The sequence below is a fragment of the Bos indicus genome, chromosome 29, assembly GCF_029378745.1.
Source record: "Bos indicus isolate NIAB-ARS_2022 breed Sahiwal x Tharparkar chromosome 29, NIAB-ARS_B.indTharparkar_mat_pri_1.0, whole genome shotgun sequence".
In the NCBI taxonomy this organism is placed as follows: Eukaryota; Metazoa; Chordata; class Mammalia; order Artiodactyla; family Bovidae; genus Bos; species Bos indicus.
In genome coordinates this window covers 9,225,693-9,248,502 of record NC_091788.1, presented here as the reverse complement: position 1 = coordinate 9,248,502, position 22,810 = coordinate 9,225,693, and the positions used below count along the sequence as shown (strand labels likewise).

The following is a 22,810-nucleotide window of genomic DNA, read 5'->3' as shown; positions in this document are numbered from 1 at the left end:
TAATAGAGTTTTACCAAGAGAACTCACTGATCATAGCAAACACCCTCTTCCAACAACACAAGAGAAGACTCTACACATGGACGTCACCAGATGGTCAACACTGAAATCAGACTGATTATATTCTTTGCAGCCAAAGATGCAGAAGCTCTATACAGTCAGCAAAAACAAGACCGGGAGCTGACTGTGGCTCAGATCATGAACTCCTTATTACCAAATTCAGACTGAAATTGAAGAAAGGAGGGAAAACCGCTAGACCATTCAGGTATAACCTAAATCAAATCCCTTACAATTATACAGTGGAAGTGGGAAATAGATTTAAGGGACTAGATCTGATAGACAGAGTACCTGATGAACTATGGACGGAGGTTCATGACATTGTAGAGAAGACAGGGATCAAGACCATCCCCAAGAAACAGAAATGCAAAAAAGAAAAATGGCTGTCTGAGGAGGCCTTTCAAATAGCTGTGGAAAGAAGAGAAGTGAAAATCAAAGAAGAAAAGGAAAGATATACCCATTTAAATGCAGAGTTCCAAAGAATAGCAAGGAGAGATAAAGCCTTCCTCAGCGATCAGTGCAAAGAAATAGAGGAAAACAATAGAATGGGAAAGACTAGAGATCTCTTCAAGAAAATTAGAGATAACAAGGGAATGTTTCATGCAAAGATGGGCTCAATAAAGGACAGAAATGGTATGGACCTAACAGAAGCAGAAGATATTAAGAAAAGGTGGCAAGAATACACAGAAGAACTGTACAAAGCAGATCTTCATGACCCAGATAATCAGGATGGTGTGATCACTCACCTAGAGCCAGACATTCTGGAATGTGAAGTCAAGTGGGCCTTAAGAAGCCTCACTATCAACAAAGTTAGTGGAGGTGATGGAATTCCAGTTGAGCTATTTCAAATCCTAACAGATGATGCTGTGAAAGTGCTACACTCAATATGTCAGCAAATTTAGAAAACTCAGCAGTGGCCACAGGACTGGAAAAGGTCAGTTTTCATTCCAATTTCAAAGAAAGGCAATACCAAAGAATGTTCAAACTACCACACAATTCCACTTATCTCACACGCTAGTAAAGTAATGGTCAAGCCAGGCTTCAACATTATGTGAACCGTGAACTTCCAGATGTTCAAATTGGATTTAGAAAAGGCAGAGGAACCAGAGATCAAATTGACAACACCTGCTAGATCATTGAAAAAGCAAGAGAGTTCCAGAAAAACATCTATTTCTGCTTTATTGACTATGCCAAAGCCTTTGACTGTGTGGATCACAATAAACTGTGGAAAATTCTGAAAGAGATGGAAATACCAGACCACCTGACCTGCCTCTTGAGAAATCTGTATGCAGGTCAGGAAGCACAGTTAGAACTGGACATGGAACAACAGACTGATTCCAAATAGGAAAAGGAGTACGTCAAGGCTGTCTATTGTCACCCTGCTTATTTAACTTCTATGCAGAGTACATCATGAGAAACACTGGGCTGGAAGAAGCAGAAGCTGGAATTAAGATTGCCGGGAGAAATATCAATAACCTCAGATATGCAGATGACACCACCCTTATGGCAGAAAGTGAGGAAGAACTAAAGAGGCTCTTGATGAAAGTGAAAGAGGAGAGTGAAAAAGTTGGCTTAAAGCTCAACATTCAGAAAAGTAAGATCATGGCATCCAGTCCCATCACTTCATGGGAAATAGATGGGGAAACAGTGGAAACAGTGGCAGACTTTATTTTCTTGGGCTCCAAAATCACTGCAGATGGTGACTGCAGCCATGTAATTTAAAGACGCTTGCTCCTTGGAAGAAAAACTATGACCAAGCTAGGCAGCATATTCAAAAGCAGAGACATTACTTTGCCAACAAAGGTCCGTCTAGTTAAGGCTATGGTTTTTCCAGTAGTCATGTATGAATGTGAGAGTTGGACCACAAAGAAAGTTGAACGCCAAAGAATTGATGCTTTTGAACTATGGTGTTGGAGAAGACACTTGAGAGTCTCTTGGACAGCAAGGAGATCCAACCAGTCCATCCTAAAGGAGATCAGTCCTGAATATTCATTGGAAGGACTGATGCTGAAGCTGAAACTCCAATACTTTGGTCACCTGATTTGAAAACTGATTCACTGGAAAAGACCCTGATGCTGGGAAAGATTGAGGGCAGGAGGAAAAGGGGATGACAGAGGATGAGATGGTTGGACGGCATCACCGACTTAATGGACATAAATTTGAGTAGGCTCTGGGAGTTGGTGATGGACAGGGAGGCCTGGTGTGCTGCAGTCCATGGGGGTGCAAAGAGTTGGACATGACTGAGCAACTGAATTGAACTGAACTGAACAATGCCTGGTAACTGGTAGGTGCTCAATAAACATTTGATGGTTGGATGAATGGACAGATGTATGGACACATGAACAGACAGATGGATGGACGGATGGTTGAATGGGGAGGCAGGAAAGGAAGTAAAGAAGAGATGAGATGCAGATCAGGAAGCAGGACTCTTTATAAGATATAAAGTCCGTTAGATTGGTAGCCCTAGACATCTTAGTGATACCATGAAGAGTCTCAGAATGTTTTGAATGGAAATCTGTAAGGGAGAAGAGGCCATGGAAACAGGAGGCAAAGTTTACCTTCTTCGTGTTTTTTTCTCTGCCTGCAAGTAATATATGGAAAGCACCTATAAGATCACTTGGCATGCGTGGCATTAGATACATGTTTTTTATTATTATTATTTCTAATATTATTATTCCAGCAGTTATGAGTCCCAAAGGAAGCAGCTGACTGTATGCAAGTGACTGGTCATAGAACACTCAACAGCTCAGCAAACGAAAAAGCCGCCACGGATGCTCAAGACACTGCAGTGTCACAGCCAAGGCTGGTTCCTGAGAGCTGAACCATCCCTGGCGGGGCAGGCCTTTCCCCCGGGCACCACGTGGCCAGCTGCCCACAGGCACCCATGCCATCCTCTCACACAGGCAAGGCTAGGCACTGCCGAGGTTCTTCAAACACAAGGAGAAGCTACTGCCAGCTCCTGAAGTGTGAGAACAGGGGAAATCTTTCAGCTCTGACGGGTGAATTTCAAAGCCTGTTTCTAAAAATGGCTGTTAATAGGCTTTTCTTCACACCAACTCTCCCTATGCCTGCTTTATCAGGTGGCAACTGCATAGCTATTCACTGTCCTGTGGCCAGAGTGATTTCACCAGTCCAAAAAAATAGTAATAATAATAATAATAATAATTATGGGCTGGAAGAACCCAAAAATAAAAGAGATGAGAAGGGAGGGTCTGACATGAGCGTTGAGCTTTCTGTCAAATGGTTGGTGGACTGTCTTCATGATCATGTTACTGCAGAGAAAAACAGAAATCCCAAGACGAAGGTGGATGTCAGGAGCACGTCCACTCATTCGAGATGGACACACAGGAGTGACAGCAAGAGCCAGGGCAGCAGATGTTTAGGTCTGAGACATATGCTGTTTAATATGAACTCATCTCCTTTCTACAAGAGACTCAAAAGCACTGTGCTTAAGTTAATGGAGGCTGTATGTATGCTCAGTCACTCAATTGTGTCTGACTCTTTGCGACCCCATGGACTGTAGCCTGCCAGGCTCCTCTGTTCATGGCATTTTCCAGGCAAGAATATTGGAGTGGGTTGCCATTTCCTCCTCCAGGGGACCTTCCCAATCCTGGCATCAAACCTGGGTCTCCTCCACTGCAAGCAGATTCTTTACCATCTGAGCCACCAGGGGAACCCAAGTACTCAGAAATTATCACTAAAGACTCTACCTCACCTGTTTCTTCCCAGACTCACCCCTCTCTTCTCATGTCTCTGCCAAAATCAGATGTACCCACGCCCACGGAGAATGAGTTTGGATCTCCCAGTCTTCCCCTCTCCTTCTGGACTAGCTGCTCTAGAAGGGCAAGGACCAGGTCTAAACGCTATTAGGTCTGTGACTTCTGAGGCCCACACAGGGCTTCACACTATGCTAAAGGAATGGAGGAAAATTTTTACAGATCTGGGTCCACTAAGGATTAACTGGGCACTTATAGTGCACTTTACATACATCAATTATTACAGCACTCTGTTAAGTGGGGTATTTTATTATCACTTCCATTCACAGATGTGAAAACTGAGGCTTAGAGAAATGAAGTGCCTTTCCCAAAACCACACATATAACAAATGGCTGAGCTGGAACTGGAACCTTGGGCTTTTTGGACTCTAAATCCCTAGATCATAGCCAGTGAGCTCTGCTGCCTGGTCACAGGCTGTTCCCTGGTGGTGGTGGGCAGGGAGAGGTCACACACGGTTGATTCTAACTGACTGCTGTCTTTCATCACCAGAATCCTTTAATCTGTTGCTAATTATAGCAGGTCTAAACCTAGGGTCTTTAAAGTAGCCTCAAAGATGAGAATATATAATCTGGTCGTAAATGTGTTATTCTTTAGATGAAGCTGGAACTGCGTCAGAGCAGAAAACCCTCTTGAATAAATGGATTCGTGAAATTTATATGACCAAAATAAAAGATTTCTCTTGGTTTCCAAAATCCTCCAACCCCCATGGAGGGATCTAAATATAATTATATTGTCACCATCTTTTTAGTCGTGTCCGACTCTTTGTGACCCCCATGGACTGTAGCCCATCAGGCTCCTCTTTCCATGGAATTCTCCAGGCCAGGATACTGGAGTGGGTAGCCTTTCCCTTCTCCAAGGGATCTTCCCAACCCAGGGGTGGATCCCGCGTTGCAGGTGGATTCTTTACCAGCTGAGACACAAGGGAAGCCTTTTTAGAAGAGACAGCAGATGGGCTTGTATATTAGTCTTGACCAGAGTGGTTTCTGATGTCTTCAGGAGGTAATGTGAAAGTGATTTGCATAACTGATTTTTATCGAGAGTATATTATGAAGAAGGCATCGTGCTGGCCATACAGTGTTGATGAGGGGGTCCTGGCTCTGAGGACAACATTCAGGTGGAGACAGACATGCACTGCAAGTGTTTAATGAACCCGATATAGAAGGACTTCCCAGGTGGCTCAGTGGTAAAGAATCCGCCTGCCAATGCAGGGGACATGGCTTCGATCCCTGGGTTGGGAAGATCTCCTGGAGCAGGAAATGGCAACCCACTCCAGTATTTTCCCCTGGAAAATTCCATACACAGAGGAGCCTGGTGGACTACAGTCCATGGGGTCGCAAAGAGTTGGACATAGCTCACCATACACACAGACACACACAATGTAGAAAAGAGCCAGGACTATATAGGCTAAATCTCAGAGAAGCGTGCAGGGTGAATGAGTCACTTGCACGGGTCATTATCAAGGAAAGCAGCAAGGCCGAGGTAGCCCTTGCCAGCTGAGCTGAAGTATGTCAAATATTTGATAAATGAACCCAATGGGAATGGTGCTCCCAGGGGCTGAACAACACAAAACTGAGGGAAAGAGCAAAATCAAAAGGCACGTCCATAGTCCCTGGAGATGTATCATTAACTCTACTTGTAGAATTAGAGGTTTCATAAAATGATTTCTCTCTGAAAATGGGGCCCCTCATAAAGTACGGGTCTACTGCTCAATTTCTGCACATTCAACCACAAAAGGTGGCTCTTCTCAGGGAAAAAGTCTTCTCTCACCTGCTTTGATCTAGACAGCTTCTCCTCCACCACCTTCATCTGCCAACTCCTCCTCTTCATAATGTCAGTCTGGCAGTGCAGCCAGAGAAGCGTTCACACCCCTCTCCCCAGCTCCCACAGCACTAGTACAGATGCTTCTCATCACACCGACCTTCTGAACTGAAACTGTCTGCTTACAAACTGCTGCCTACTCCCACCCCTCTTACACATAAGCTCCCTGAAGGCAAGTGTGTTCACCACTGAGGTTCCCCTGCCTAAAATACAGTAGGGTCTCAGCAAATCTTTAATGAATAAATTTAATAAACAAATGAGTTGTGGGAGAATTACACAAATTTAGAGGGTGACAAGAAGGCATCCAGCGATCTTTCAAATTCCCTCCGAGATTCTGATTCTGACAGAGCCAGTAGGTATGAGCATAGCCCATCAGAGGGCCACAGCAGGGAATGCCTCGCCAACCAGCTTAGTTGAGTCAATGCTATGGTTTTTCCAGTAGTCATGTATGGATGCAAGAGTTGGACCATAAAGAAGGCTAAGCATGCAAGAATTGATGCTTTCAAACTGTGGTGTTAGAGAAGACTCTTGAGAGTCCCTTGGACTGCAAGGAGATCCAACCAGTCAATCCTAAAGGAAATCAGTCCTGAATGTTCATTGGAAGGACTGATGCTGAAGCTGAAACTCCAATACTTTGGCCACCTGATACAAAAAGCTGACTCACTGGAAAAAGCCTTGATGCTGGGAAAGATTGAAGGTGGGAGGAGAAGGGTGCAGCATAGAATGATGGTTAGCATCACTGTCTCAATGGACATGAATTTGAGCAGACTCCAGGAGACAGTGAAGGACAGAGGAGCCTGGTAGGCTGCTATCCATGGGGTCACAAAGAGTCAGATGCAACTTAGCGACTAAATAACAACAACAAAATTAAACGAGTCAATACAAACCCTGGCACAATGTATATCCAAAAAATCCTGGCTCTTATCATTATGACTTGGGTTCCTTCCATAAGGCATTCTACTATTGAAAGAAATTCAGTATAATCTTGGTTGGAATCTTCAACACTCCCTTCAGAAGCCAGAGAAAGAAGGGGTGGGAACCGTTTACTGTGAATGAAGACCAGCGCCACTGAAGTCGTGAGGGAACTCGGCAGCCTTTGCCTCATGGGAAAAGTCACTGCACAGCTCAACAACCCAGAGGATGCTGCCTTGTACAGATGCTGGCTCCTCCTACTGTTTCCTGAAAGACCAAAGCAAACTACAGGATCCAGTAGGGTCTGCCTCCTCCAGAGCTCCACACCACAGGGGAATGTGTTCCAGGACCATTGTGCTACGGCTTTGTAGACTGCTCCCAAACAATGATACAGAATCCAGACAAAACACTTTCAAAAAAAAAAATAATATTCTCAAGTTGCTAATCATTCAACTCTATCCCCTCCGGTCCTTCTGGCTTTCAATATCACTTTTAAAAGCAACTGCAGCTTTGATTTTCTCTTTTTCAACTTCCTCAAAAGCTGATGATCCTTCCACCAAAACTCCCTCTCCTCAAATGACTTGAGTACATTTTACTTCTACTGTGTCCTTTTGGTAGGAACTCTGTTTTCACCAGGCTGCCAGGCAACCATTTGGGTACAGAATGAATGCGTGCTTTTAACCGCTGACCCTGGCACCCCAATCATAGGCTATCCCTCAGATTTTCATCACACAGTCATAGAGCATCTTTTGTGCTCTGCATCAGAGAGGCAGTGGGCCACCACCCCAAAGGATTTCCCAATGTACTTTCTACACATCAAAGTGAAGGTCTGGAAGCTGACTATAACCACGTCTTTGCAAACAAAAGTGCTGAACACCAGTGACCCCTCTGCAATAGCCACGAGAATCAAAAGGCCTCCCCACAGTCCCTCACTATAAGACTGGCATTTGGAAAGAAGAGAATAGATGATGAAAGAAATCTTTGGTAGAAATGACACAAATGCAAACTAAAATAAAGCCATAGTCCCCAGAGTCTCCAAAGGCCCACGCAGGTCAAGAGACACTAGAAACAGAGGCTGGAGATGAGCCCTGTGGAGCCCTCCACAGAAACTCTATATAGAGTTCAGATTTAGACTGACTTTGATGCCATTTGGTCCACGTCTGAGCCAGACAACATGTATTTCTGTGTGGGATCTGCCCCCCAGTGCCGCTGCTTACAGACTCTAGTACTGTTGTTTATGACTGTTTTTAGAACAGGTGGCAGGTTCTCCGTTAACATTTACTACATGAATCTAAACATATTGCCTCTAGAAGATAACTGATTATACATGCAAGCAAATCTTGAAATAGGACCACTTGGGAGGGATTTCTGGGCTTCCCTGGTGGCTCAGATGGTAAAGAATCTGCCTGCAACGCAGGAGACCCGGATTCGATCCCTGGGTCGGAAAGATCCTCTTGAGAAGTGAATGGCAACCCACTGCAGTATTCTTGCCTGGAGAATTCCATAGACAGAGGAGACTGACAGACTACAGTCCATGGGGTCGCAAAGAGTCAGACATGACTGAATGACTAGCACACACACACACACACACACACACACACACACACAGATTTCTATAGGATTAGAATGCCACCCTTGTGTTACAGATAGGTCAACTTCCAAAAGTTGGTCCAAATGTTATTTACTTGGCTCTAGAAACTCAATTTCCAACAGAAACTGTAGCCTAAAATTGAAAAGACAATGGACCATTAAAGAAAATTATATATAGAGGAAATAAATCTCCCATAATTCCATTGCCCTAACATGATCATTTTTACACATTTAGTTTCAAGTCTTTTTACAGAGCTACCTCTTTTTACAGTAATGCACATGGGTATAGATTCCATTTAGTATTTTGCATTAAGCATTCATAAACATAAGTCAATACTTCTGAAATCTTCACAATGATCAAATGCTAATCTAAATCATAATATACTATCTTTGGAGGACAATTCAACTATTTATAACAACGCATTTATAAGAAAAGACTTTCTGAGCATTAGTTTTTCAGGAGTAGCAAACCTTCTCCCTGAGCTTCTGGCACGCCATCCCACGATTCCTTGACTTCCTGACCCGAGATACACAGCAGGTCCTGGAATGATGTCTTAGTCCGTCTGGGATGCTGCAGCACCACAGACTGAGTGGCTTTGTTGTTGTTGTTCAGTCACTAAGTCACGTCCGACTCTTTTCATGCCAGGCTTCTCTGTCCATCACCATCTCCCAGAGTTTGCTCAAACTCACGTCCGTTGAGTCAGTGATGCCATTCAATCATCTCATCCTCTGTCACCCACTTCTCCTCCTCAATCTTTCCCAGCATCAGGTCTTTTCCAATGAATCAGCTCTTCGCATCAGGTTGCCAAAGTACTAGAGCTTCAGCATCAGTGGGGCCCCAGGGCAGCCAACGGCAGCGGTGAGGCTGGGGTGCCCTCCAGTCCTGGGCATCTTCCGACACCGGCTCCAGCCTTCCCCGTATCCCCTGCCCAGCCACTCCAGCAGGGCCCTTGTCTCAACCCCTAGCCTCATGTTGACTGACACCCAATGGCCGGTGAAGGTTTAAACACTCAATGGGGATCAGCAGTGGGACAGCCAGGCATGTCATCCAGCTATGCTGAGTGGCCGAAGGGCATGTCCCTGCTGGTTAGGGCCTGACAAAACCTGGTCCACTGCAGAAGGGAATGGCAAACCACTTCAGGATTCTTGCCTTGAGAACTCCACGAACAGTATGAAAATGGTGGCTTACACAACAGAAATTTACTTCTCACAGTAAAGACCAAGTCTAAGACCAAGGTATAGCTGATTCAGTTCCTGCTAAGGACCATCTTCCTGGCTTGCAGATGGCCATTTTCTTGCTTTATTTTCACATGGCAGAAAGGGAGAAGGGGTTCCCTCCCGTTTCTTTGATAAAAGCACTAAGCCCATCATGAGGGCGCCACTCTTGTGATCTAATTACCTCCCAAAGGCCCCACCATCAAACACCATCACATTTAGGGGTAAGGTTTCACCCTGTGGATGGGAGGGGTGGGGGTCCATAACACGGTAAGCCTTGTCTTCAGCAGGGAGGCTGCAGCATGGGGGGCTCAGAGAAGTCCAGAGCAGAGACGGGGGCTTCCAGGGTAGGAGCTGTAGGAAGCTGGAGATGCTGACTGAGGCTGGGTTTTCCTATCTCTGGGCTACTCCCTACACATCCTGCTTTTTTTTTTTTTTTTTTTTTAGGGTGGTTCTCAAGAATGTCTCCATCCATCTCTGGTTTCAAGACACCACCTGTGTCTCCTAAATAGTTTCTTTTTTTCCAAGGCTTGGTTTAATGCTGGTGAACCTGGAAATAACAAAGGGTGAACATGTTGTTGTGCTTCCCCAGTCTTCATGGTAAGTGGCCCTCTGGGTACACAAGGGTTGATGTCAGACTAACCTACATTCCAGATGCAGGTGAACTTGGGCATATACACCCCACAGAGGGGTGCTGGGGAGGAAAAGCACCAGAGGAAAAGAAGGGGGGCTTTGGTAAGGAGGAGGGGAAGGAAGGGATGAAAGGAAGGAGCCTCAGCAGATGCCTCCCTGAATGATCCACTCATCCAATAACCCTTCACTGGGTAACAAACACTGGACCAAGAACTGTTCTAAGTACCTTGGATACATCGATGAATGAATAAGACAAAAATCTCTGTCTAAACAGAGTTTAGTAGGGATATACAAATGATAAACAAGAGACATGATAAGAAAATTAAACAGTATCTTTGTGACCGCATGGACTGTAGCCCACCAGGCTCCTCTGTCTATGGGATTCTCCAGGCAAGAAAACTGGAGTGAGTAGCCATTCCCTTCGCCAGGCGATCTTTCCAACCCAGGGATCAAACCCAAGTCTCCAGCATAGCAGGCAGATGCTTTACCATCTGAGCCACCAGGGCAGCCAAATAATATGTTAGGAAGGATCAAATACTATGCAGGAAAAGTAGATCATGTGAAGGGGACCAAGAAAGTTGAAAGGACTGTTTACAGCTTCCCATGGGGTAGTCTGAGTAGGTCTCACTGAGAAAGTGAGAAGCCTTGAAGAAGGTGAGGGAGTTAACCATGTGGCTATGCAGGAGCTGTGTGTTCTAGAAGAGGAATAACCAGGGCAAAGAACCCAAGTAGGAGCATGTTTGGAGTATCTGAGGCCTGCTTGATTTGGGCAGTGAGACTGAGAAGTAGAAGAGGTCAGAGAGGGTCAAATCACGCAGGACATGGTAAGAACTTTGCTTCTGCAGAGTTTTGAGCAGAGGAGTGATGTGATCAAACTTTGTTTTAAAAGGATCACACTGGCTATTGTGGGGAAGATAAACAAAAGAAACAGAACGATACCAGCTAGGGTATCCTCAGACACGCAGATGACACCACCCTTATGGCAGAAAGTGAAGAAGAACTAAAGAGCCTCTTGATGAAAGTGAAACAAGAGAGTGAAAAAGTTGGCTTAAAACTCAACATTCAGAAAACTAAGATCATGGCATCCGGTCCCAACATTTCATGGCAAATAGATGGGGAAACAATGGAAACCGTGAGAGACTTTAGTTTTGGGGGCTCCAAAGTCACTGCAGATGGTGACTGCAGCCATGAAATTAAGACGCTTCCTCCTTGGAAGAAAAGCTATGACTAATCTAGACAGCATGTTAAAAAGCAGAGACATTACTTTGCCAACAAAAGTCCATCTAGTCAAGGCTATGGTTTTTCCAGTAGTCATGTATGGATGTGAGAGTTGGGCTATAAAGAAAGCTGAGCACCGAAGAATTGATGCTTTTGAACTGTGGTGCTGGAGAAGACTCTTGAGAGTCCCTTGGACTGCAAGGAGATCCAACCAGTCCATCCTAAAGGAAATCAGTCCTGAATATTCCTTGGAAGGACTGATGCTGAAGCTGAAACTCCAATACTTTGGCCACCTGATGCGAAGAGCTGACTCATTGGAAAAGACCCTGATGCTGGGAAAGATTGAAGGCGGGAGGAGAAGGGGATGACAGAGGATGAGATAGTTGGCTGGCATCACCGATGCGATGGACGTGAGTTTGAGTAGGCTCCAAGAGCTGGTGATAGACAGGGAGGCCTGGTGTGCTGTAGTCAATGGGGTCACAAACAGTCAAACACGACTGAGTGACTGAACTGATTGAACTGAAGTAGCTAGGGGGCGCTGTAATCATCCAGCAGAGAAATGGCAGCGCCTTAGGTCGGTGGGGGACCCGTGGTGAGAGCAGAGGCTGGATTCCAGATGTGGTCTGGAGACAGAGCAGCGGGACTACCTGGTGCATTGGACATGGGGTCTGAAACAGAGTGGCCAGGGACTTGTGCAAGGTTTTAGCCTCTCAAAGTGTGGTTAACAGACACAGAGAAGGAGATTGAAAGGAGCAGGACTACAAGTTGGAAACCCATGAGAAGGCTTCTGCCTAATCTAGACACAAGATGATGAAGGTATGAACAAGGCTGCTTGTAGAGGAGATGTAGAGAAACATGGATTTTAAAGGTTGGGATAAAACTGTTAGTAAATCAAGTTAAAATTTCAGATAAGCATTTTGTAGCCCTTTCCCTAATATTCATTCATTCTTTCCTTACTGGTGTAGAATTTTTAGCAGGATATATGGGTGCCCAGCTAAAGATTATGTTTCCCTGGTTCTCCTGCAGCTATGACCAACTCTGACCAATTGGATGTGAATGAAAGTGATATTTGCAACGTCCAAATTCCGCTAGTTCCCTTGCACACTTGCTTCTGTATAGAATAAATGGTAGAGACGAGAGCAACCATTCCGGACGATGAAACGGAAGATACACACTGAGGATGGCTGAGCAACACACTCAAGCCACACATCAACATGCTCATCATTGCCTACCCAGGCTTGTTTATGAGAGAAACATGCTTTTATCTTGTTTAAGCCTCTGAGTCAGGGGTTTGCTTTCTAAAAGTTGCCTAACTTTTAGCCTAATGAATGTAAGTTCTTTTAGCTGTTTCAAGCACAAAGCCCTAACACCAAATGTTATCAATCCCAGGAAGCCAGGACAGTATTTGACAGGGAAGGATTTCATTCCAACCCGCCTCTGCTCATTTGTTCTTAAAATATCTGAACAGGGCTTGAGCTTCAATGCCCTGAGTCACTGCACAGGAGGCACATGTCCAGAACAAACTACTGCTCATGGAACTGATGTTTACTGAATAATGCATTGCTTCTTTATTGAAGAAGCCCAACCCAACATCACATCAGAAGCAGAGGTCTCAAGAAGACATATTATGTCATCTGCCTCTGGAACAGAAAACAGCATTTCCAAGAAACCTCAAATTCTCCATACAACCCAATCATCACCTCCTGATTGATCAATGAGCCAATCATGTGATGACAGACTCCCCCCAACCCAAAGGAGGCAAAATCAAGTTCTAAACTGGCACGGGACAAAAACATCCTTCAGTCAAAGGCAAAGCCTAACTGTGTGGGAGTCTAAGAAGTCACCACTGCATACAGCAGGGATGGAGCTGAAACCTGTGCACCCAGCACCACAGCCCAGCCCCCCAGGGCTTCCATGCCCACTAATCTAAATGCATGTAGTCCATGTGGGAAGACAGTCCCCATGCCCCACAATTTGAAGGGCCCACTGCATGAAATACACTGGGCCATTATTAGTGACTGGACCAAGCACCCTTCATTCATTCTTTCCCTGATCATCAAGCTCAAGAGATAAAAAAAAAAAAAAAAATGCAGAGAATCAACAGTTGACTCCCTTTCCCACCATGGCTATGGAGCATTCCATTAGACGGGTGTACTGTAAATTGCTGAGCCATTCACTGGTTAATGCACATCTGGGTTGTTTCCAGACCTGGGCTATCGTTCGTAAAGCTACTATAAGCAAACAAAAAGGAAAAACTGCAGAGAAGCAGGTGAAGGCTCAGTGGAAGCACATGACAAAAATTATTGCTGGCACGTGGGTCAAAGGAGGGGGTTGAACCAGCCTGGGAAATATCACACCCCTGCAGTGAAATGCCCTGAAGTCTGGGAAGATCAAGATCAATAGGTGGATTTCCTCCCAACGGGCTACTTGTAAACATGTCTCCAGGCAACGAGAGCATTGGGCTAACTGTAAAGCCGTGACATTAAGGCTCGTAAAGTTGAGAGGAAAGGGGTTAGAACTTGATTGAGATCGTCCAAAGAGCAAATATTTATTGAGCATGTCAAGTCAGATGTAGAGAGTATCGTGTGACAAGACAGTCTCTGTCCTCATGGAGCTCGGGGTCTAGGGTGGAAGTCACGCCACCAGCCATGACAGTAGGCAGCACTCAGCACCAAAAGGAAACACACACGGCATGAGAAGACAAATGGGCGGGGACTCGAGTCTAGTGTGGGGCGTGGGGACAGCACAGCCCTTCCCAAGAGGCCAGAGGTAAGCGGAGGCGGCAGTGCTGCGGGGGCTCACTTGCCCCGTGAATAGGACGGAGGTGATTCCACCTATGAAGACAGCCTATAAAATGGGGTTGATCATTTCCTGTTTCATGTAGGTAAAATATTGCTGATATTCTGTAATGTGTAATCAAAGATTCACTCTGTTGCCACAATCATCTATATGGAGAACAGCAGAAGTCACTATGTAAATTTTAGAAGAAAGGCACAATATCGTCTTAAAAAAGGAAATAGAAATTTTGGTGAATCAGAAGATCTAGACCCCTGTAGGGAACTCAGAATCACCTAGTTCCAATTGTTCTCATCGTGAATATGTCTAAGTCAGTCAAAACCAATGTGAATGAGAACCGTCATTGTGATTCAGGGAACTGAAAATCAGACGGTGGGCATCTTCTGCCCACCTCTGCAACCACTGACAATCTCTGTGGCTTCCTTTCAAGTGAGAAATTGCATGGCTTTCTCACCCTGTCTCTTCATCTGAAAATAAGAGGCTGGATGAAAACAACAGTCTTTATAACAGTTGTCATTTTAAAATGACAGTCCACAGTGAAAGTTGGCATTTCACATGGTGACTTGGTATAATACTTATATTTATTAAATTTGAATGCATTTACTATTTCTGAATTCTATTGTAACCCATGTCTTTGAACTTAAAAAAAAAAAAAAAAAGCTGGTTAGATCCACAAGATAATTCCATGTCTCATAGGTTGCGACTGGAAGTTTGAACAATTTCAGGCTAGGTCATAGCTAAGGGACTTTCCCACCCTGATTCTGGAACTTGTCAAAATGATCATCTAATATTTAGTTAGCCTTACAGTTTTCCAAAATGATTTCACAGGACTCCCCCGGGATCCTCATAGCAGTGGTGTGACATGGGCAGAGGGTCTAATGTGAGTCATCACAGATCACAGGGCGAGATTACAACAGCGCTGGGGCCAGACCCTGTGACTGCACAATGGCAGTGATGCCCGCCCTGTTCAGTAGCTCTTCTCTAGGAGAATTCCATCTCCTGATGACCCCCTTCCCTCAAGCTTCAACTTAAATGCCTCACCCACAAAGCAGGAGGCAAAACCAGTGCACATGTTCCAAGAACGTAATGTTAGTCTTCATGGTCACGCCCTTGTTACAGCCTTCAGGAACTGCCCAGTGCCAGCCACAAATGCAGGAAACTTGGTCCCTGCCCTGGAGGAGCTCTGAGTCTAGCAGAAAAGAAATCCACCCACAGGACTGCCCATTAAGGATGTCTCCCTTTCGAAGCCACCCTTTTCTTGTTTTCTTAGTGATAACCTCATTGGTTCTGTTGAACTCAGCAAGTCTCCCCATCTGGCTGCTGGAAAGTGTCAAGCTTTCAAGCCTTCCCTGGAGACTGCCCGAGCACTGGACATCAGCAGGGCAGCGAGAGGATGGCACCCCAGGAGGAAGTGGGGGCAGTGGCCAGGCAGTGTTGCTTCCTCCGCTGTCTCCCTTCCCTCCCCAAGGGCAAATGGGGGGGCCACAGGCTCTCTCAGCATCACCCCAGATACTCAGCCCAGACTAGCACCAGCTGACTTCAAGGATATACAAAAACTCTAACTTCATGAAAAGGTCAGGTCCCTAGATTTATGAATAATGTCCCATTTATCCTACTTAGGAGGAAAAAAAAAAATTATACCAGGGACAAAGGACAAGGGCAAGAATGCTTTCAGGAAACCATAAACCTAAGGCTAAAAAAAAAAGACATTCAAGTCCTCCTTTCATTTTTTTTAAAACTATTCATAAAAATTCAGTGCTAATTCGAATATGCTAGTCCTTCTAAAGCTATTATTGTTAAAACAATTGGAGTCAGTAGTGGGAATTTATTATTTTGCTTTCCAGCATCTACCCTTCCTCCCTCTGATGACAATACACAGATTTACTTGGGGTGGGGTGGGGACACTTCCCCTTTATTCTAAACCAGCTGCTATGGGTACCCCTAACTTGAACTCCATCTTTAAATTCAGGGGTGAACGCTGACTGACTTAAGTCATAGTGGTCAGTTTGAGAGTAGAAGGGAGTCCAATTAGAGTCCATGGGACAGAAAGACTCCTTTCCTGAGCCTTCAGAGAAAGTGTCCTTTCTCTTCTACAGGCACCAGAAGTGAGTGCCTTTCAATCTCTGGATGGTGAGATGTGAGAACAGGAGACGGGGCCTGTGGCAGCAATGGGGTGAGAGACTCTGCAGGATGGACTCTGAAGATGCAGCTGACAACGCAAGAGCCGAGCAGGCAGCCAGAGAACCTGCATCTGTAAGGATGTGATCTGGACTGCTGAGTCAAAGTTGCCTGCAGTGCTTTCTTCCTCTGGACATTTAGTTACAGAAGGCCTTTATTCGCTAGGCTAGTTTGAGTTTCCTAACACCTGCCAACAAAGTTGTAATTCGTAAAACACCTTACCTATTCCAAAGTAGTAATACACAAAGGATTTAGGGTTTCTTGGAGGTGGCGGGGAGCAGGGATCATAGTGTGATGGGTGGAGGTTGAGAGAGAAATTTTCTTTCTTAGCTTCTTCTATTAATTCTGCAGGAAACAATACTTAGCATCTAGCTAATTGTTCCTATTTCTCAAAAACACCTTTTCCACAACTATTTCCTCACTTGAATTTCACAATCCTGATTCAAGGAAATTGTGAAGAATTTTATCTTGCAGTAACTGCTTCTTTACCAAGCACTTTATATACTGTCAAAATCAAATTCAGTAATTCATCTGATTGTCACAATAGCTGAATGTGGTAGGGATGGTGGGTCTGTCATAACATCCACTTTAAGCAGGAGAAAGTGGAACCTCAGAGAAATCAAATGAGAGGCCCAAGTTAATATGAGATGGTGTTAGGAGACAGCCCTTAAACCCAGGTTTCTCGATTTTAACAACAATGATACTAAACTCCACTCCCAGAAGCAAATGTGTGTGCTCTTAAGCACCGTGTCAGCAGTGGGCTGAATTTGACCCAAGCACCGGAGATTCAGACCCAGATTTCAGTGGCAGAGTCAGAGCTAACCAGCTGACGACCTTGTCAAGTTTCTTTTGTCTTGTTTTCTCATTTGTAAAGGGAAAGGTTTCAATTTGGATCTCTGAGGCCTTTTCAAGGTCTGAATGTTCCATAATTCTAGACTTTCTTGTCCCGGCTCAAATTAAAAATTTTCTTCTCAGAATAATGAGAACCTTAGCTGATATTTGTTCTCATTGCGTGTCAGGAATTGTGCTAAGAACGCTATCTCTGTTTTCTCTTTAAATCTCACAACACTCCCGACCCAAATGTTTCGCTTTTACAGATAAGGAAACCTGGACAGCCAGGTTCAATGAACTGCCCCAAATTAACAGAATCAGCAAGCATCAAGGCGAGATCTGACTCCAGGTCCGAATGGTTAAGAGGATCTCAACCCAGTCTATATTTGTTCGTGAAGAAATCAGGCTCCCGCATTATTGGTGACCTCTTTCCAAGCAGAAGAGGGGCGCTAAAAAGCCAAACCGAGTCACACCAAGCTTCCCCTGGAAGGGCGTCTGGGAGGATCCTCCCGGGGCCCCGGGGGCGGGGCGCCCATCCCGCCAGCCCCGGGAGAGCGGCTTGGGCCCTCCTACCCTCTCCCGGTTACCTTGTTGAGATGCGGGTTCCTGGTGACATCGTACCCCCGCTTCTTCAGCGGCACGGGGCGCGCCGGGCGGGCCTTGGAGTGGCAGCCTCGGGCGGGCGCGGGAGGCGCCCAGCTCCGGACAGCTCCGCAGGCCCGGCCGGGCCGGAGAGTCAGCCGCGCGCCGGTGCCCAGCGCGGCGCCCATGGTCCTGGCGCAGACCTGGCACGGGGAGACACCAAGGTCAGGGGGGCTTTCGGGCCAGCCAGGACCCGCGCGCGCCGGGGACGTGTGCGCGGGGAGAGGGCGGGGGTCCCGCAGGCGCTCAGGCGCCCCGCCTCCCCCGCGGCCACCCGCGCGGCTCTCGCGGCTCGGCGGCGGGATTCAGGCCTGGGCAAGCCGGACCGAAGCGAAAGCAAGCTCAGGAAGCAGATACGGTGCGGGCGGCAGCCCGCGCCTCGCCCGCCTCCATCCCCGCAGAGAAGCAGCTGCGACTGCGCGGCGAGGGGGTTTCCAAACCTCCGAGTCCGCTCGATGGCGCGCCTCGGTCTCCCCAGCTTCTCCAGCCCACCTGTGCTGCGCCGGGAGCCGCTGTCTACGCGGCCCGGCTGCGGGGCAGGCGGCGCGAGACGCTGCGGGGCCGTTATTCCCCTCCTGCCAATGGCTGGACCGCGCCCGCGGCCTCGAGAGCGCGGAAGCGGGTGCGCCCTGCAAGACGAGTCTGCAAACCTCTGCGCGCCGTGCGGGGCTTCCCCGGGGGCGCCGCACAGCCGCGTGCGCGTGCCTCCGCGCTGATTATAAAGGAAGCTCAGGATGCGCTGCGAGCCGCTGTCTCTTGACAAGGCGAGCGCACAAAGCGGGCTCAGCGTTTAGGTATCAGTGGACCTGCTTAATAGCTCCAACATTTGGTGCAGGAGGCCCTTGGCTTCCCCGGCAAGGAGTTAAAACCCTCAGGCACCCAGCTCTGCGCTGCATTGGGCTGCCAAGTATATAGCCATTAGCCTCACGTGGCACTATACCTTTAAACAAGCTACTTTAAATGGAATAATATTTAAACTCTAGTTCCTTAGGCGCACTAGCCACGTGTCACGAGCTCAAGAGCCACCTGTCCATAGTAGCTTTGGGCTTCACAGAGGAGCCTGGCAGGCTACAGTCCGTGGGGTCGCAGAATCTGACACGACCGGGGGACTCAGCACAGCACAGCACAGATATGGAACATTTCTATCTTTGTAGAAAGTTCTAGCGGACAGCGCTAATACAAGGTCACCAGTTACTAAGACATGAATTGTTGGGAGCAGATAAGAACCTTGGGCGTCTATCACAGTCCTGAATTAATGGTAGATATTTTTCACACAGTAACCAGCAAACCCTCTTTAACACGAACTTTTCAGTGGGTGCGGAGTAAAACCCAGACTCTCTTTGGTGCTCACATGTTATCCTGTAGTTAACCTGGCTGCTGCGACTTCCTCATTCTACTTGGGTCTCCCGGGCACTGAGCTCTAGCCACACAGATTCCTCCCTGTATTTCCGCCCCCGGCCGGCTCCCTCACACCTCAGGGCCTTTGCACTTGCTGAGAGCCTGGAATGCTCCTGCTCTCAAGTCTCCGCTAAATTTTCAACTGGAACACCTTTACTCCATCCAGTGTCAGCCTCCATTAGGGACTATGGTCATGAAGGAGATTTTCCTTTCTTAAAACTTAACACAGCCAGTAATTAGCTTGTTTTTCTAATTGTTTATTGCCTGTCTTCCCTTAGAATGTAAGCATCATGGGGAAAGGCTCTTTGGCTGTAAACCCCTGTATCCTCACTTCTAGCTCAGTGCCTGGTACATTAGCTGTTGTTGTTTAATCACTTAAGTCATGTCTGACTCTTGCCACCCTATGGACTGCAGCCTTCCAGGCTCCTCTGTCCATGGGATTCTCCAGGCAAGAATACTGGAGTGGGCTGTCATTTTCTTCTCCAGGGGATCTTCCAACCCAGGAGTGGAACCCACATCTCCTGTTTGGCAGGCAGAAGACGCCTGGTAAGCCTGGGAAGATGCCAGTACCTGGGAAGCCGCCTGGTACATAGTTGCATAATAAATAGCTGTTGGGTGACGGAATAGAAGTGGCAGTCACTTTCATGGACTGTGAACCCTCAGAATGATGGACAGGCGGCCTGTCCTCTACACTCCCCTTCAAGCCTTCCATATAAGCAGCCTTCAGAATCTGCGCTCTGACTCTGTTCTGAGTACCAAATAGATATCTTAGGACTCTGGGCTGCCCTTGCCTGGATTCAGGATTCCCTCCTCTCCCTGAGAAACAACCATCGCCCCCTCCATTCTCTCCCCTTTCCAGTCCAACCTGCTATTTGCAGCTCAGTAATCTATATCAGGAGTTGGTGATGGACAGGGAAGCCTGGCGTGCTGCAGTCCATGGGGTCGAAAAGAGTCAGATACGACTGAGAGACTGAACTGAACTGAATCTATATAAAAACAATACTTTCCAAATCAGAATTGAAATTACCTGGTAGGGGGATGGGGTGAGGGGCAAGATACAGATTTACAGACCCCCAACCACAGAAATTCCAATTAAGTATGGTTTAAATGCCTGTAGTCTAGTTTACTCTTGGACTGTATATTTACATAAACACATAAATGATCTTTTTTTCCCCTTAAACCCATTTCAGTCAGATTTTTGGTTGCTTGCAACTCAGAGTATTTTTAACTGATACTTTCCTGTCAACACTGTTTTTATATTTGCCAATCTTCCTACCATCAGCAAACATCTTGAGGGGAGAGAGAGAGAGAATGTGTGTGTGCGTCTTTCCATCTTTGGTACCTGACACATAGCAAATCATCCAAAACTTTTGAATGAGTCTAACTTTCCTCAATACAATGATCGGTTTCTCACCTGGAGGACATTGAATAGGTAACCTCAGTCATTTGAAACTTAACTAGAAACCAGGATGTAGACAAATGTTCCCAAATAAGCCAGTGTAATTTTTATCAATCTCTTCGCTAGAGCACATGCAGCCTATGTCTAAGATTCTCTCACGTGTGCTATATTCTCTTAGCCCAATATTGTTAAGTCTAACAAAATTGCTTTTCTATCATGGGTGTTGATCTTTGGCCAAGTTAAAAAAAAAAAAAAGGTGCTAAAGGCAGGTTCACTAGGTGGAGCGGCAGAAAGTAGTGATGAGGAGGGGGCTGCCCTATTCGTCAGACCCAGGTTCTTTCTCTAGGGTGCTGTCCGTCTCTCTGCAGAAGCATGAATGTGAAAAGGGGGAAGAAGAAGTTGAGGCCGCTGCTTTAGGAAAACGATGTGGATATGGCTCATGTGACATCAACTCACGTTCTGCAGGTGAAATGGAAGTCACGCAGTCCCATCAGCTACCAGGAAGCCTGGGAATACTGTCTCTAGCAGAAAGGCATGAACACCCTCTGCTTAAAGCTCAGTGGGGGCGTCTACTACTGAAAGAAGGATGGGAGAAGGATACCTGGGAACTAGTGGCTACTACTAGCCTGGATATAATACTCATTTTATAGGAAAGTGTTTGCAATGGAGTGGATACTCAGAAACTGTTCACAATTATTACTGGCAGATGTGGCTTCCCTCTCTGCTTTCCTGGCATCTTCCTTACTTTCAGAGCTGAACGTAGGATTACAGAGGCCAGATTCAGAGCTATGGACATGTTTCAGAACTTTTTCAGCTCCATACTACTCTGATTTCCTTAGCAAACCAGCCCCGTGGTCCCTGTGGTCTGATTCTGCACGATAGAACTAATGAGTCTCTGTAAAATTTGTCTCATTTGCTTTGCCTTCACATCCCATGCTCTGTCTACTGTCAGAAGTTGTGGTTGTGATGCTGCTTCCTGGAGTAGAAGGAAAGGAGTCCCATTCCCATCCTCCCTGGCCAAGGTTCCCATATTCCCAGCGCACTTAGGACTCTTCCATTCTGATTGCAGAGATTTGCATATCTATCTGTTGCTCTTCAGTACTATACTGAGTTCCTTGAGGAGTGGAACCACCGTTTATGATTCTTTGCATCTCCAGTACCTAGGACAGTACCTAACAGCAAGAACGCAACCAGTCTGATGAATTAAATGAAACACATATAAATCAAATTTGTGCATACCCTTCTAAGAGCTGGACTTGTTAAAAACAAATTTGGTGCATTGGTAAAAGGGTATCAAAGCAGCTTAGGGTTTTAGTTCAGTTGACTGTCTCAGAGCAAGATGATGTGTCTTTTGTAAGCAGATTTTAATGACCCTACCTATAGATTTTTTTAAAAATGAAGGTGCATTAAAATTCATTATTTTTCAGCTAATCCCATTGCTTCACAAATGCATAATATTCTATGCAACATTTTATGAATATTGTGAATTCTTTAACTCACATTGCTGCCAGGAATATTTAGAGATACCCCAACTCTGTTGTTTACATAAGAAGGGATGGTGAGGGACGTTCATTTCCCCCTTGTCCTCGTCCTCACTGCTCCGCCTACATGCCCTGCACTTGGGGTCTTTGCTTAGGCAGTTTCATCTGCTCCCAGCACCTGCCTGTTAAAGCCTTGTCCTCCAGCTTCGCTCAAACACCACATTCTCTGGCAAGTCTTCTCAGATTCCTCTACCTGCAGCAGTTTGTCCCTCATCCACATGCTCCCCAAATTCCTCTCCTCTTGCACTTTTATGGTCTGTTTCTCTTCAAAGTGATTAACTTAGGTGCTTTCCCTCTCTGAGCCTCAAAGGAAGCTCATACCAAAGCTGTAAAAGCAACAGCTTTGCATTCAGACAGTCCAGGGATGAGCTTGTGTGATCTTGGGCATTTTATGTGACCTCTTTGAGGGCATGCTAACTTGCTTCTTCACCAGCTAAGCCACAGGGAAGCCCCTTGTGGCTCAGATGGTAAAGAATCCACCTGCAATGTGGGAGACTTGGGTTTGATCCCTGGGTTGGGAAGATCCCGTGGAGAAGGGAAACGCCACTCACTCCAGTATTCTGGCCTGGAGAATTCCGTGAACTGTGTAGTCCATGGGGTCACAAAGAGTTGGACATGACTGAGCCACTTTCACTTTCTTAAGTTGCTTCAATTGTGTCCAACTCTTTGCAACTCTATGGACCAGAGCCTGCTAGGCTCCTCCATCCAAGGGATTCTCCAGGCAAGCATTCTAGAGTGGGTGGCCATGCCCTCCTCCAGATGTGACCTCTTTAAGCCCCATCATTTTCCTGGATAAACTAGGATTATAA

General features: G+C 46.3%; 1 protein-coding gene across 1 annotated transcript in view; it reads right to left on the bottom strand.

The window, feature by feature from the left end:
- ME3 (malic enzyme 3) overlaps positions 1–18,303 on the bottom strand; it is a 222,921-nt gene extending 204,618 nt beyond the window's left edge. Inside the window, exons 1-2 of the mRNA XM_070782863.1 lie at positions 18,104–18,303; positions 17,609–17,806 (exon numbers count right to left, since the gene is read on the bottom strand). Coding sequence (XP_070638964.1) covers positions 17,609–17,791 — 183 coding nt within the window. The 5' untranslated portion in view covers positions 17,792–17,806; positions 18,104–18,303. The remainder of the gene's footprint in view (positions 1–17,608; positions 17,807–18,103) is intronic.
- Positions 18,304–22,810: the final 4,507 nt, after the last annotated feature.